The 17,240-nt window shown below is 40.0% G+C and overlaps 1 protein-coding gene across 9 annotated transcripts in view; it reads right to left on the minus strand.

Annotated features, from left to right (window-relative positions):
* PATJ (PATJ, crumbs cell polarity complex component) overlaps positions 1–17,240 on the minus strand; it is a 160,577-nt gene that overhangs the window by 140,205 nt on the left and 3,132 nt on the right. For 7 of the 9 annotated variants that reach the window (XM_026074452.1, XM_026074451.1, XM_026074455.1 and 4 more), the window contains 7 exons: positions 11,050–11,105; positions 10,801–10,967; positions 8,884–9,075; positions 7,392–7,531; positions 5,396–5,594; positions 3,604–3,732; positions 1,713–1,925 (listed from right to left, as the gene is read on the minus strand). In XM_026074452.1, the coding sequence (XP_025930237.1) occupies positions 1,713–1,925; positions 3,604–3,732; positions 5,396–5,594; positions 7,392–7,531; positions 8,884–9,075; positions 10,801–10,967; positions 11,050–11,071 (1,062 nt within the window). In that variant the 5' untranslated portion in view covers positions 11,072–11,105. Of the gene's footprint in view, positions 1–1,712; positions 1,926–3,603; positions 3,733–5,395; positions 5,595–7,391; positions 7,532–8,883; positions 9,076–10,800; positions 10,968–11,049; positions 11,106–17,240 lie in introns of those variants that run through there. The other 2 variants (XM_026074457.1, XM_026074458.1) reach the window with 2 other exon arrangements.

Here is a 17,240-nt window from a genome sequence, read left to right on the forward strand (position 1 = left end):
TTATGATTTGTAAAACGATCCTAAGAGGAGGAAAAAAACAGAAAAGAAAAGCCTTTGCTACTCCAAAGCTTACAATCAGTGAAAGTGCTCAGAAATCAGAGGGAAATATTAGATTATTGAAGAAAGCTCTGTTGTGAATCAGACACAAACTGAAAGGTGGAGCAAGAAAATCATAAGTAAATTAATAAATACATTCAGATTAGCCACCACTCTTGATTTCAGCAAACCATCACAGCGGAAAGAGGGATTTCTTCAAATGTAGATGCGCAGGCTCCATCAGTTTAGAAAGCAAGAGGTGATGCTCAGAAAGAAATTGACGCAGTTATACAAAGAATAATTTTTTTCAGATTGCATAGCACGAATAAGGAGGACACTGAAGAGACACCCAGAAAGAACATTTTAGAAAGGCTGCAGCATCTATAAGGCTCTGGGTTGATCAATGACACAAACTGCTAAACAAATCAGATACGCCTTTGAAGCGGGGAAGAGAGAAAAATAATATTTTGTACAGGAGACAGCAATCAGAATCGTGTTATTTTTTCCAAATACAGGCCTTGGGAAATATGATACAGCCAGAAAAAAAAAAAAGTGCTTCATAACTATGTTGATTTTCTAGGAATGCTTCCTTCCCCCCCCCCCCCCAGAGTATTAGGTAAGATGGGCCCACTTTTAAGACTCTCACTTTAAAGTATGTGGCTTACCCCTTCTCCATCTCTCTGCCACTCAAGTTACCTACTACAGAAATCTCTCTTCTGAGAAGAGCGGCTTGTGAAGGACCCACAATACTTCACTGTCTCTTGGCTTCACTTACAGCAGCCTCTCCAGAGAGATGTACAGCTTTTCTCCTTCCCAAAGCTAATGGCTGCCGTTGCAGAGACTGGGCCCAACAAGCAAGAAGGCAAACATGAAACAATATGACTGCTTGTCTCACCTTGAGAACTGGTGCTTTAAAAAAAACCAGCTCTTCACTCGTTAGTTATATTCACGAAACTAGACAAGAAAGAAAAGGCTACTCGGATTCTACACCTAAATCTAAGCAGCACAGTAGTAGCAGATGGTGCACAAGCACAGCTTTGTTTATGTTTCAAGACCTACTGTACACTTAGTGTAGCATTTGTTGATTTTAATTACTCAAAACTGAAAAGAATGACTTCAAAAACAAGAGACTTTGATATGACCATGATAAGATTTGCTAAAACAAGTTTCAAAATTTTTAGATATATTTCCTATCACAGACAGTAGCGTAGACTATGAAAACATTACACTTATGTTTCATAAAAAGATGATTGTGCTGAATAATTCTGCTCTGGCCACAGCACTAGATTTTAGACTAGGGAAATTCACATTCAAGTTTTAAATCCACTTACAAGTGATTGATTAGCAAAATGTAATGAGCTATGAAGGAGAACTAAGAGTGCCATTTATTGATAATGTTTATGGTCTTGGTAATTAAATCACTCACTTTGAAATAAATTCTGTAAGGCTGGTCATTCTGACCCCAGGATTATAGGTATTTATAGCACACTGGAGAAAGGAAAAAATTATAGAAGGCCGGGCTAAAATAATGACCACTTAAAAACATATATATGATACTGGAAACTCAACCGAGGAGAAGCACTTTAGGTCTCATGAACACTCYGTTCTCCTCCTCCTTTCTGATCATAAGCCACAAACATACTTAAAAATGTCATAAACAAGCATCAAATACTTACATTGCCATTTTGAAAGGAGGGTAATGTACTAACTGGCCAGCTCACAGGAGTTGGTGGAGTTTCTGTAATTTCACACTTCGGGTCTCTTGCAACTATCATCCTAACAGAGTTCCCACAGTTTCTCAGCACTTGGGCAACTTGTTCACTGGTCATTCCTTGAACATTGGTCCCGCCGATCTGTAAGATGTGATCTCCTGTCCGGAGCCGCCCATCCTTCAAACAAATAAAATTGCAAAAAAATGTTTCCAGTCTGTACATAAAACAGCTCTTTCACTTTACAAAATTGAAGCTGTGTACAGGCATTTTCATGGCCAGGTCAGCCGATGCATGAGAATACCATATACTTAATCAGCACTGCAACATAAATAATTCAAGGAAGTGTTTGCACAATTAGGCACTTTTTTTTTTTTTTTTTTTTTTTTTTTTTACAGTAGTTAACACTGGTACATCAACCTTTTAAAAATCAAGCAAGAAAAACAGGTTGAATAGTACTATTCCTAATCAAGTGGTTATGTTTCTCAGTATGTTATGGTTATGTTTCTCAGTTTCAAACAAACAAAGACGAACAATGTTTTATAATTTCATAGTTTGTTAGCTACTGCTGTTTCATACAATAATCCTCATAGAATAGGGGTCAGAATAAGCAGCACAGCATTTTGATTTCAGACTCTTTAGGGAATTTCCTAATACTTGTGTATTAGCCTTGCAAGTCTTTTCTCACATGACTAGCTGCTACTCAAGAGAGTAATTCCACTGAAGGTAACAAGACTCCACACACACAAACCATTTTTTCCATATATATATATATACACACACACACACATACACACACACACACACACACATGCACATGCTCATTATTTCATGTTTTTAATGATCTCTCACTCAGCTGAGAATGATGTGCAAGTTCTTAACTTACACGCACCATTTGTAGCCAGAACACTTTATTCCTTACAGCAAAACAGGTGTTACACAATAATTAAGAGACACTTATTTATACATGACAGGTTCAGAGAGAGGCAGTCAAGCAAAAGCTAATGTTTTCCAATAAAGCTCTTGAATCTCCAGTTTTCATTTCCGTTCCATACTAAAAAGGTATCTTAGGCTGCCTCTTTCTGCCTGTTACCAGATCCTGTTTGCATACCGAGGGTTCCAGACCCCAAATACCACATGTCGTGACCAAACTCACATTAAAAATCCAAATTCCATTTGCTATTCATGTGCTCTACACCTGAGATGTGCCAACCGGCAGCACTGGGTCTTTGAAGATCAGCAAACCAAGGCTGCAAACTGTACCTGTGCAACTTTAGAAGATACCACTGACTACAAAAGGCTTTGCATTGATCCCAAGTGCCTCCTTGAACCGCTCAGACTGCAAGACGCAGGCCCAAATCCCTTTAAAACCAAAAACCTGTATAAAGATAGGACATCTTTAACCTGTGCGCTGAATCTTGCAACGCAATTACTTCAATGGCACAGATTCTCTTCCCTGAGAATTGTTTCCAGAGTTTGTCCTTACAGATGTTGCCAAACGTATCAAGTTTTACAGAGAATATGCGAATCCATTATGAGTATTTGTCCCCCCAGACTGACCAAAGGTTGAAAGTATTGAAAGTATTAGAACAACTTGGACAACATTTCAAAATTTCTGGATGTTCTACAATGTTAGAAAAGCCAAAACATGTCTGAGAAACAACTTAATGCACATCAGGTACTGACTTTTTCCTCAGTCATACCTTTAACATATTTATTTATAATGTACACGTTGGCATTCAGACTTCGATGCTATCAGCTTCCTTTTGTTTAAGTATATTAGTTTATTTTAAGACTGTCAAAAGCAGTTAATTATACTTTACAATCAAACAAGAAGTGACATAATATAACAAATTACCCGATCTGCCAATCCCCCAGGAACAATAGTTCTTACAACCACACCACTCGACTTTCCTCCTACAATTCCAAAGCCTAATCCCGAACCGTCGTTAATCAGCTCAACGTCTTCAATGTGGCCCCAATGAATCTGCAATTAATAAAAAGCAGGAGATTTTAATTTCAATTGATCTTTAATGTTTCTCACTTTCACATGTAGTGGCAAACATGAGAACTAATCAAAACAATCTTCTCTCTCTCTCTCTCTCTCTGCCCCACATATTGGAGATATACTGGATTTTGGTCAGTCAGCTTCATTTCCTAATAAAAACTCAATGGGATTTCTCATCTGTTTTTAAACATACATTTTGTCCTTTACTTTCATAACAGGACACTAAGAAAAAGCAATTTTAAGATTTTCTTGCCAAAATGAAAACTATCCTTTTAGCTTCTCATAAATCAGGAATACTGCAAACAGGGGRAAAAAAAACAGAGGAAAGAGGCTCGCATTGGCCTAGTTTTCATTTACTGTTGCCCAGCTTCTTATTTCTGTTATTTCACTCATCCTCTAAACACCCTCCATACTCTAAACACTAGTACACGCTGAATTAACAGCACAATATAAAGTTTTGCTATACTGAATTGGAAGCATGTTTCCAAGCTACCCTGTACCATGACCTTGTGTTCTACAAGACAACCTCAAAATAACAAAGCTGTTAAGCAACCCAAACGCAGCCAGTGTTTCTGTCAGATTAATATCTCATAGAAACCAAAATGGAGCAAAGTAGGCAGATTTAAGTCTTCTGTGAATAAAGGATTTATTAGCATACTGAAAATCGTTGCCAAAGCCAGTTAAAAATCGTAAAAGAAGTTTAAAGACCCCCTGTAGAGATATATATTTGTATTTTATTTTGTTAGTCTGTTCAGTGCAGATCTTTCAATGAAAAAGCAGTTAAAGTTTAATTCTTTAAAATTTTCAGTGCAATAAACAATATTGATTATCCACTAAAACCTTCAGATTTCACTAGCTCTGTAATAATCATGAGGGAAATAATTACTGAGGATAAGGAAAAGCAGTACTCTTAACCAGATTTTCATTGAAACCTACTTGCATAATAAATTAAGATTGCAATATCGCAAACCCTGGATTTAGGTGTGCAGTTCAACCAAATTCAGGGAAGCCACCTGGACCATACAGTTTGAACACAGATGCAAGTTCAGCCCTAGCTTATTACACCTCCAAGTGACAACCTCTCCCTGTTCAAGAAAATTAAAGGGTTCACAATCAATGAAATTTACAGATTAAAAAAAAAATTATACATATATATATATATATATATATATAGGAACGCAGAGCTTCCCTTAACAGATTTTTTTTTTAAACAAAGACAAAGCTTTCTGTTTTGGGCAATTCAAGTTTTAATGGGTTGGGATATTTCAAGCAGTGCTCAAGATAGGCTATGTTTACCCTCTTTTAAGATGTAATCAGAGCAACATCTTTAATTGCTGAGCACAAGAAGGTTTCAGCTGGGTATACTCGTAAATCGCAGATCCTGCTGCTAAAAATATGTTGATCTACTAAAGCTTCTGCTAGCCCATAAAGACCCAGGATCTATTTTATAACACCTTCATGCAGCTTTGCAATGGAAACATTCTAATTACTGCATGATCAGTCTCAATCAAATGCCATTGCATATAAAACCTGATCAAAAAATAAAAAAATATATGTAAAACTAGCTAACACAAACAGTTACAACTACTAAAAAGTCCATCATAGTTCAAAATCTGATTTTGACAGTATTACAACAACTCACAGTCTCAGGTGGATTTATATCACTCGGTAAGACAGCCGAAGTTCTGCTGTTTCCTTGAACTGGCTCCCTAGCAACAACCAGATGTAAAGATCCTGTGGATTGCTGGAGGAGTGCAATAGCGTGCTGATGGGAAACGTTCTGATCCAATGGGGTGCAATTAATGGCCAGTATGTGGTCATTTTCCTTTAGTCTTTGATCCCTTAACAAAACATTAAAAGAAATTTTAAAATGCAGCATAGTAACTTCATAACAGGCTAGTGTAATCTAAATATGAATATRCAAAATACACAGTTATGCAAGGTTAAATCATTTATATAAAGCAAAATCTGCTTATTAGGCTGTCTTCACCAACAGAAAAATTACATGCCATCCACATTGTCCTGAACAGACCAACCAAATCAAATTTTGTTGCAACATTGCCATGGTATACTAGTTTGCTAGATGTCTTCCTTTGCTTCCATTCAAAATTCAATGGAATTCCCTCATTCTTTCTTGATTATGTTGAGTTACAGGGCAGAAAATTCAATTTTTGCAGTTATATAAGGAACAAGGAACTATTCTTCATTACTGGCCACAATGTGTGACACTATCTCCAAATACCCAAAGCTCAGGCTACGATATTGTTTTGCATCATTATTTAACCTAAAGATATATATATTGTACTCAAACAGAATTTACAGTATCAAACTTCAGACATCAAACTTTCTTCAGGCAACAGACAGCTCAGCTTACATTATGGCCATAGTATAAATAGTACACTGTAATAGTATAAATCTCGCGGTTAATTCACCCCAGCAATGAATTTAGACTTGTGACAAGACAGAAACGATCATTCATCTGCTTTGTTAAATATTCATTCTGAGCACGAGACCAAACTGTTACTTAGACAGACACTGCCTTCAAAGCTCTGTAGGAATCCAAAAAAGTCTCCAGGAGATCTTGTCTCAGAAGGAAAACTGGAAGCACGCTGGGGAAATTTATAAAAACCCCAAACAATATAACTGCACATCTTAACTAACACATTTTAAACTTCATTTTTATCAGGCAATATTTAAGATCTTTCCCTGAAATCTCTTTTTTCAGGCACTAACCATATTTTAGATTCCCTCATCAAAGAAAGCAAGCAGCAGGTCATCAAATCCTAACGTGAGATATTCACCCTCCTTTGACATCCGGATCAGTCCATCTGTCTCCACTTTGAAAGAGCCTAATATGCTTTTCTTTAAGTGCTCTATGGTGCGTTCTCTGTGGGCCCATAGCCATTATCATTCCAACCTCTCCCCACTCTTTTTGTCATCCTGTGTTGGCACTTCCTGACATGTGTTATTTAAAAAGTGACACCAGTGACTTGAAATCTAGACACATTTTCTTTAAACATAATTCCAAGCACTGTATTTGTCTCATGCCAACTCTTGTGGTTTTACAATCACATTTTACTTTTAAAGGATTGCTCTGTCTTTTGTTGTTGGGCAAAAACCCACAGACAATACGGGGGAAAACTGCCTGAAGCCTTGATTCTATGAGGACATCTGTGCAGGGATCTGTCAGAAGGACTGGATCTGAATTTACACAGGAAAAACAGTAAAACCAACTATAAATAAAAGCACTGTCATATGCACACAAATAAAGAAACAAGGGGGAAAAAAAAATCTTCCAGGAATACAATGGATAACAATTCAAATAGAAGCTAATTTTATTTTCCGTGTATTCTTTTGTGAGTTTTCTTTGTTTTATAATCAGTACTCAAGATTCTCCTAGACGATTCCTGGAAATTCATTTATGAATAGCTAGGATATTTAAAACTCATCTGAAAATCTGGTCCCTGAAACATGAGTTCATTTAGTCGAATAGCCAGAACTCAAGCTACCTCCCACAAAATATCCCACCTGATAACCCAGACAAAGACGTTATTCTGATGAGGTTTTCAATATGAAAATCATGGTTTATGTCCTCAGAGAAACACTGCAACTTTAAGATACAACTGTAAAAATCTCACCTGTCAGCTATGCCTCCTGGCTGGACTTCCTTGACAAAGATACCAACCTCTCCCAAGCTGTGGTTTTTATGGGCAACCACACTAAATCCAAGACCTCCAACAGAAGGCTTTTCTATCTTTATTGATTCTATTTGTCTGCCCTAGTAAAAAAGAAAAAAGATTTACTAATTTTTAATGCAATAGAGTGAGCTGGTTTAAAATTTATGAACACCACGAGAATCATTCTCCTCCTAAGACTAAACAAAGGCAAAATACTGAATATGTTATTTCTATAAAAGCTTCTCCATTTATTATTTTTAATATAACAGAGTATTGGATATGCAAGTACTCTGAGTTTCTGAAACCTCAGGGAATTTAAGAGCTACTTTCACACTTCATTCACATTATGAGATGAATTCCAAACTGGATGAAAACTATGAACGAAGTGCTGTCTAGAGCAATATATTTGGGATTTCTGGAAATACTGAACAGCTAAACTAAATTACTTGTCTTTGGCTCCTTTTGCTTTTAACCTTTTTTAGGTTCATGTTCAAAAGACTGCAGCTTTTAAATAAAGAAATTAATTTCCTTCCCCTCCCTACCATTTCACACTTGATGCTAAAAACGTTTGCTTTTCCAGCTACCTTTTCAGTTCTAATACAAAATTTCTGGGGTTGTTTACTGGGAAGTATTACTTAGAGAAAGCACTTATATCACAGCTGTTTGATCCAAAATAATGTGCAGTCTTTACCGCTAAATCTTTTATTGGATTAGTTAATGACACACTAATGAGAAGAGTTATGCTCAAAATATTACAGCTACATTAAGGTAGTCAATTAGCAACAGTTACTTAATATAGAAAGRCACGACTAACCAATTAAATTAATGGTTCAAAGTAACACAGAACAATACATTCATGGTATAAATGCCAATCCCACATGGGTGAATGTCTGCACCTGTATAACTCTCCATAAGCATCTGGTACATGCTACATCACGTTAACGAAATCAACATCTGTCTGGCGAAGTTAAGACAAATTAAATGAAGAGCTGAATAAAATATTAAATGCTGGTTCTTGTAATCGTTTGCACTGTTCATATATCAACAAAGCTGGTACGTTTCCAATTCAAAATGTACTTGATTAAAAAGCCTTTTTCCATCCAAACAAGTTTCTGCAGAAAACGTCCATTTTCAATTAAGTGTCACCAAATGCCAAAAATGTCTTCTGGAAACTGAAATTTCTTTTCTACATTGGTGTGTTTGATAGAGAGTTAAAAAAAAAAAAAAGAAAGAAAGAAAAAAAAAAGGGCAAAGAAAAAACTTTCTGTTTTTGATGGTATCTGTCACAGGGAAAAGTTATCCTCAGCAGCTCTAAACTCTTACTGGTTAGGAGGCACCACACTCTCAGATGCACAACTGGAGTACATTGCCAAACACACTCTTCTAAGGCACACATGGAAAAGTCTGACATTAGAGGAAAATAAGTTTTGTGCGCTGAACTTGAGAGCCTTACCTTTGCCATCTGTTGGATGATTGTGTCAAATTCATTAACTCCTAGGTTTGGAATGAAAGTAGATGCTCTGGGTTCAGGCAAATTACAAGGTGTACACAAGCTCCCATTAGCAACCGATTTGTCAGCAAACACTAGTAGCCCTCTCTTAGTAAAGTCAAAATCTACTGAGTGGTCTGGAGGCATATAATTAAGCTGTTGAAAATGAACAAAGATGTAGTAAAACTATTAAAAACATAAGGACAGATTTCCACATATAGGACCTTTTGTGAAGGCCACCAAAGAAGAAAGCATGTACATGTTTATATATGCATATTCACAGAAATATGCTCACCTACATAAATCAGGCAACATTTATGTATAAGCTATAACCAAGCTATCACACCAGGTTTAAACTGGTTTTCAGAAGGAAGAGTTTCCCAAAGATTTCAGCTGTGTTTCTATTCCACTCATTTTCTCCATTTGTATCACTCTTCTTCCTTCTCTGTGCCCATTCCCCTCTTTTCACCCTCCTATTCCAGAAATTACACAAACATCAAATATTAAAGAGGCACTGGTGCAATCATCAGGCAAACCTAGACAATTTGGGCACAGGAACCGTGATTTTCATGAGTGACTTAGGCACTCAGGAGCCAAAGGCCTGGTCTGTATTATGGCTTCCCCAGAGAGAGACTAAAGTACAAACTAAAGTACCAAAGCACTTTAGTACTAAAGTACCACGGAACACGCTACTATTGCTAGAACTCGCAGTTCAATTTCTAGTACTGGCAGATAGCAAAGGAGTGTAAAAACACTCCCAGTGTGACACAGTAAACTGAAGAATTTTGTCCTGAATGAAACTGCTCATGGTGGGGGGAACACGCTTAAAAAAAATTTAATAAAATTTGCTCGTTATGAACATTCTGAACATGAAATCCATTATGCCATGGCTACAAAACATCATCTTAGATTTATTTGCATTTTCATAGTTGTTTTTTTTTTTTTTTAATAGCTTAGAGCAAGACGCATCCAAGTTTTGGAAGGAAGGAGCAGGAACAGATACAGCAACAATGTGAACAAGGGAAGAAGGGAGAATGAACGGCGCAGCCGCTGTCATGCCACCCACGCAGGAACACATGCAATACATTTGGAAATGATGGCAAGGTGGCCTCATTCCCCGGAGATCTGCCCCACTATATTTGCAGCTGGGCAGGTGTAATAACAGCACAGGCAGACATCGCTGCTGCTTATAGTATGCCACGCTAGTCCCTGATTTTACGTTTGCATTCCTGACAGCTAATTGCGTGATGAGAACTGTTCATACAGATGTGTCATCGATCCCTGTGTCCACAAGATCCAAGTGCCAGATGGCATTATAAACCAATCCACACAAGTCCCTTCTGCTGCTGGAGCTAACTCATTTACAGCTAGCTTGGATATGTCTACATCAGTGCTTGGCAAAACTTCAAGGGTGGTTTTCTAGATTTTATTTCCCAAAGCAGGTTAACCATGCTTGTACAAGTCAGCAGGAACCAAGCGATGCTGTCTTTTAAAGAGGCAAGATGCTGCCAGTCAGTTGATAAACAGCATTTAGCTTCTGGGAAGAACAAAGGGTCCCAGTTCCCACTGTGTTCAGAACTCCAGCTACTGGAGTTGATGCCTGTTGCAGATGCCTGTCTCAAGATTGATGTGGTTCTCAACTCCTGCCTCTTCTGCATACCTTTCAAAGCACGCTGCCCCCATGACTACAGTATGTTGCAATACCTCTTCTCATTTCAATAGGGACTGCGCAGATACCAACTTGACCAAAAAAAAGACAACATTCAATCACACCAAGTTACAGCCTACAGTGTCTTCATTAACACCCACCTACATACCCTGTTTTAAGTTCCAAGTTAAATATAGTTATCATCACACCAACAATTGTTATTTTACACTCACTTGTTCCTTCAGTTGCTTGATGGATTGCTGGAGAGTCAGAATCTGGTTAAACAAAGGGCTCCTGAGTGTGTTACGCAAAACAGTCAGGTTTTCATTATGCGGAGCATCTCTCTTTTCACGGAGTTTTGCTTGCAGACGATCAAGGATCTGCAGCACCTGCTGTTTATCTGCACCCCAAAGTAGTACATGTTAGGAACAGCGTTCCATTTCTCACTGCTCAGCAAAAGCAATCACTTTTAGACTACATACCTGCTGCAGGATTTTCAGGCATGTTGAAGGGTATTCTCGGAATTACTCAGAATAACCTAGATGAAGTTAAAAAAAATTAAAGGAAGAATTAATTAAATTATAGCATTCTGATCAGAGATAGCAGGTAACCAGTCAATAAATACACTACTTTCTTGATTTCATTTTATTCTATACTAAAAAAAGCTAAGTTGACTACAACAAAATCAATAAAAAAACCCTACTCTTCCCTTTTGTTTAAGTATTCAGCACAGCTTTCAATATAGTCAGTGGCACTGTGACCTCAGCAAAGATAAAATATTTCTGCTTGTTCTGTGTGTTTTGTCTTTCATACACAAAAAAGATGATGAACACCTCTTTACAATACGGGGAAGAATGCAGGTTATAAAACCGAACATTAGCCAAGGAAATTGAGTGGCAGCTGTGTTCAGTCAAATTATTTTAAATATGGACAATAAAGTTGTGACCTTTTCAAACACATGCAGATAAAACCCTACTATTTAAAAGATACTTTCTTCCCGTTTAATTATTTGTAGACAGTATCCTTATCACAACATCTTCATCTTGCAACAGGGCAATATAGGTGAGACCTTGTATCCTTCTATAAAACCATTCCATAAAGCTGTAGAGTTGCCTCCACAGAGGAGGTAGCATAGCAGTAAGGCCCAAAATTGGTCAAATCAATTCCTAGTCCAACACCTCCTTAAGGGACCTCAGTTCTAACCCCAGCCCCAGCGCTGACCTGCTGAACAGGTAAGAGAAACACTGTCCCTTCTCTGCTACATGTGCCATCCTTTGTCGTTGCTATTTACATGACAAGCTTTGAAGGAACAAAATATCCTTTATCATGTTCCTCTACAGTGCCAAATAAAACAGGTCTCCAGCTGTGGTTGAGGCTTAGATGGCAGTATAAAAACAACTGACTTGCAATTAGTAGTTATGATAAATGTGTACCCTTACGTGCACGTTATTGCCTTGATGCAGAGCCTGTCATCCTGAAATCTGTCAAGGCAGTCAAACCAAAACACACACAAGATTTCTTCACCCAGTACAAGCTCCCCTGAACAAAGTCCACTATTTAACAGCACAATTTACCTAATTTTGACCCTACCCAGTATATAACGATGTAATTTCAAAATATTATATTTTAATTATTTTGGAACAAAATCAGCCATATAAAGAACTGTTTTTTCAATCTTGCAATTCGAGAGGAGAAATGGTCATATGCATCTGAATGTAATACAATGGTAAGCATATGCCAGAGCCCATCTCCCAGCAGAGCCCCTGATTCTCTCAGCTCTGCCTCTGATACTTGCTGTGCTCCGACTGAAAAAGTCCGAGTTCTGGGAGGACACTGGTATGTTCAAGGTAATGCTAATCATGCAGATGAAAACAGGGTAATACAATAGCTTCTCTTCTCCGAAAAGAGTCGGATTAAGCTGTTTTAAACTAATAAAAAAAAAAAAAAGAGGAGGTGTGTTACAAACCACAATTTTAGATTTATGCAACCTTTACTGTATCTGAGCAGTTCTGGCTCCTAGAAGAATTTCTGCAGAACTCAGTGGGTTTGCGTGGTTTCCACCTAAGGCCAAGCAAAATGAGTTGCCTTGCAAGACTATTAACAGATTTAGGAGGTCATTTTAAATCAAACTCATAGCAAGAGTTGAGGCGGCAAACCCATATAACCCCGAAAGATTTTCAGGAATGCATCTGAACTTTTGTAAGCACTGCAGCTTTATTTTCTTTTCCATCTGAAATAAAACACTTCTAAGAGCACAGCAGCCTTTGATTCTATGCTGAGATCTGATTCTGAAGAACAGATGAAAATACCATTTCCTTATACATTCCTGGGTCTTCATCTAAACAAAAAAGGCAAAACTTAACCTCCTTGACTGAAAATATTGCACGAATCTTAACAAAACAGGACAAAGGCTATGAAAACTCTACTTTCTTTCAAATTTTACTTCCCTCCATTCATTTCCCTTCTTTTTTTCTCCCACCTTACAGCAGTTCAAAAAGGAAAAGCCCCTAAAGCAGGCAAACCTACATCAGAAAGAGATGCAAGATAACTCCTGGAAGGAAAAGTGACTTGAAACACCTTTAAATAGCAGTAGGGTGAAGGAAGGATTAAACCCAGAAAAGAAATCCCAGGATGTCAGGAAATAAGATCACTTGACACACTATGCCAACCTAAGGGCTAGCTGAAGCCAAAAGGGTGGCCCAAATCTCCAGCACCCTTTCGTGAACGTGTTCTTCTTCCCTTTTATCTGCACTTGCACTTGTTCACCTGACCCTGTAGTGAGCTGATGCAGGGAGCTAAATGTGCGGAAAACCGCTCACGTTTTGGTAGGGTTAGCTTTCTGCCCGCTTGGCTCAGCACAAGCAGTTACCAGTACCGGCACGCGGGAGGGGGCAGAGGGGCGCAAGCGGGGAGCGAGACCCCACCTTGCAGCAGCAGCAGTTGCAGCAGCTCTGCTGCACTGGCAAACTGCGCCATGAGAAATAGCCTGCGTCATTCAGAACCAACCTCTACGAGCTGCATTGACAGGCTCCAAGATTAATTTTTTTTCCCACTACAGCCGGTGTAACAATAGCAATTATGTCAATGGGTACAGAGCCAAAAAAAGAAAAATTAGAGCAGAAAAATGTAGGTAAGACATCTAGGCTCCACCTAACATGCAGAATTCCCCTGGAGAAGGAGGTGAAAAAGCAGAAAAAAACAAAACAAAAGCAAATCACACACACAAAGTTTCTCCTTCCTGCTTTAACTGCTGCAAAGCGTTGCTACAAGCTATTGCAGACCACTCTGCTCCAGCAGCAGCTGAAGTGGATGGACCTCAGGCACAATTCACGCTAACAATTCAAGTTTACACAGCACTCTGGGATCCCTTGTGATCAAAGCTGGCCTCTAGCCAGGTTGCAATGATTTTTGGGGGCAACATATTAAAACCACCATCAGTATTTCTTTCTTCTCCTTTCTTTTCTCCAAGTGAAAAGAGGGATGTTTTATTTTAAAGCAAACAGATAGCTCCTTCTGTTGCAAGGGGATCCCTGAGAATATAAACTAAGTTGAAAGTTTTCAAGTAATGCACAAGTGATGACAGTTCCCTAACTGGCTCTCGGGGGCCAGTGAAACACATAACCCCAGAAATTACAGATTGGTTTATATTTGGGGACCCAAACAGGTCATTGCTAAACAATTTCCAAACACTGATGCTAATTTTGAGTGAGGTGTCAACAGACAGAAGTTACTAAATTAGAAGACTCATGCCTAGACATTAATTTTGAAGAGTGATCCGAAACACAATGTTTTGATCTCTTAAAAACAAGCTCATCTACTCTGTGCTGAACTTCCCTAGCTCCCCTCTTACTTCTACAGCCGCCTATTTATCTGCTAGACAAAATGGCAAACCTCAAAGTTCAAAATTCTCGTCACAGCTCCTAATACCACCATAAAATCATTGTCAAAAATCATGAATTTCATAAAGTTTAGCGTGGTCAAATACCAGGAAAAAATACACTATTCGGCACAATATGCATCTGGGTTTTTACTGTCTTTACTTTTGAGAGCTGAACTCAATGTATCACAAGGAACAGGAAAATTTCATAAGGTTTTGTGTGAAATGCTAAGACTTGGATCCTTTTCAAAAACAGACTTTAAAAAAAAACCAAAAAAAACAGGAATTCCCCCATACTGATGCCAGTAGAGGTCACCAGAAGAGCTGGAAGGTTTAAATCTTCCACTGCCACCACCCCGTCCCCACACTGCTGCCAGCTGAGCTGGCACTGGGTGATCATCCCCTGCCTAAGGCAGAGCTAGAGAGGATCGGGACATCTTCAGCAGGGGGGTTGACAAACGCTCACCCTCTGCAGAGGATTGCTGAGACACAGAAATATGGGGTTTTCTCCTAGGATCTGAATGAGAACATGGTTTAGCCGGCACCGATTCTTCTGCCCATCCCCACCCACCCACCTAACAACTACAACCGCTTTTGCCCGATGTCTTTSAGCTTGCCCAAGCCTCCTGGCTCCCACAAGTGGGCTCTGCAAGGCACCGGCCCCCTCTCACCCCAGCTTTCTAACTGTGCTCTACCCCTCTGCATTCCCAGTCACCAGCTTCTCCAAAAGCTATTCCCCTCATCTGACAGCCGTCCCAGGCCTTCCTCCTGGCTTCCCAGCTCCGTACCTCCTTGAAGGCTTTTTGTCCCGTAACACACGCAGCGTACAGCTGGCTCGGAGTTGGGCAACTTGACTCTCCGCGCTCTGCCAGGAGAGAGCAGGTTCAGGGGAGTCGGGCAAAGCAAACGGGAGCCGGATTTGTTCGGTCTGGYGCCAAACCAAGGACATGGCAGCCGAGAGCCGTAGTTGCAGGGAGAGTTCTGACTAGCCCAAGGGTGACCATGCTCGGTRTGAGTGGCACCTTTTGGGACATTAACTCCAGGACGCAAGTCCTTGATGCRCAAGTGCTAACTGCTGCTATTTTTCAAAGGCTTCTAACAACCAATCTGGGCAGATCATCACGGGAACAGCGAAGAGTACATCCCTATCCAAAGTCACCTTTCTGCACTAATGCATTTGGAATTTTTCCAGAAGTGACTGATACGGTGCATGTTTTTTCCTTCATCAGTCCAGGAGAGATCTCTGACTTGGAAAATTTCAGCCCAAAGAGTTTAAAGTTTGACAAAGACAAAAGAAAGGAAAAACAGCATTTGTTATACTCATCTTAATCCTAAACGGTCCTACCTCAACAGCACCTATAACTTGTGATATTAAAAMCAATACAGTTAAAAAGCCCTCATGCAGCTATGTTGTTTCTTCAGTAGCACATTATTCTAAAATATATTTTGCTGTTCTACACTGTAGGCAGACTYAGTTTTCCATCCTAGTAACACACACAAAAATTCAGCTCAAAAATGTTTAGCACATACACACCTTTCAGAGGAGACCACTGCAAGCAAAGGTCCTGCTGTTCTGCATAAATGTCACAGTTTTAATAAAAAGTGCCATAGATCTCCAATGTTTTTCAGTATCTCGAGACATTATACAACATATTCTGTGTTGACTACTTCAGGCACTTGAAAAAAAGGAGATAATTGAACGGTGTTGTGAATACCTAAACATAAACATAGCATATATCTCCAGGATAAAGCAGGCCAAAGCTAAGTATTCTTACATATGAAATAATTGATGCACGGGCAAGATGAGCGTATGCTGTAGTTACAGAGGGTTAACGACTACAAGATAATGAAAGCAAACGAAACCACGTGTACCTGGGATTACCAGTCTCTGTGCTGATCAAGGYGAACCTTACTCATTCTCAAGCCATGCTAAATTTTAACAAGCAGAACCTGAATTCCTGTGGACTTAAGCCTCAAGGGGATGTGCCGGTGTGGCTTCTCTGACGTCTAATAAAAGGGTGAGCTCACGCTGAAGCCACCCTCAGTGGAGCAATAATGTGGCTTCTACTCAGAAACCCATTCTCACAAAGATCGTGCTTCTGGGATCTGAACACTGTCAYGTTCTACTGAAATTAAACAACAAACCTGAAAGTTATTACAGATGACAGGGACGCAAATAAWCTACTTCACGTGGGAGGAGAGTTGTTTGACCTGGAACCCTAGTGGAGGTTTCTAAAGCTTAGAAATTCAAGGAATTGCTTCCCATTAACCAGYCCCTGCATAAAAGCCTGCTTCTTTAGGGATCTCCGAATCGAAAGCCTTTGGCCCAAGCGTCTCAGCTATTTCATCAGCACCTCCTCGCCTAGTCACAAGTTCTTCATAAGCAAGGAGCGCCGTTTACGCAATAACGCAACGCTAGCAGGCTCCTGAGCGCCGAGTATCGCCCRGTGCGCCCAGCGGGCCCAGTGTGCCCAGCAGCCCTGCCGCTCGCGCCCGCACCGCTCAGCGACCTCCGAAGGCCGAAGGCCRAGGCTCTGGCCGGGCTCAGGCAAACATCCGCAGCAGGACGCGTGGTATCCAACCGCGGCACGAGGCCCGGTGCTGAAAAAGGGAGAAAAGGGTCGGAAACGCTTCTGGGGAAGACACCTGCTAGGACCAAGGGCTGAGCAGAGCCCGCGGGCTTGGCGAGCGAAGCCGGCGCTCCGGGAGACCCTCAGGGGCCGCGGCCCGGTGCCCACGAGGCGCCCGGTCCCGCTCGTCCTCCCGCAGCCGCAGCCGCCCAAGCCGCTCGCCGCC

This window comes from Apteryx rowi, unplaced genomic scaffold (assembly GCF_003343035.1).
Source record: "Apteryx rowi isolate R43461 unplaced genomic scaffold, aptRow1 scaffold_39, whole genome shotgun sequence".
In the NCBI taxonomy this organism is placed as follows: Eukaryota; Metazoa; Chordata; class Aves; order Apterygiformes; family Apterygidae; genus Apteryx; species Apteryx rowi.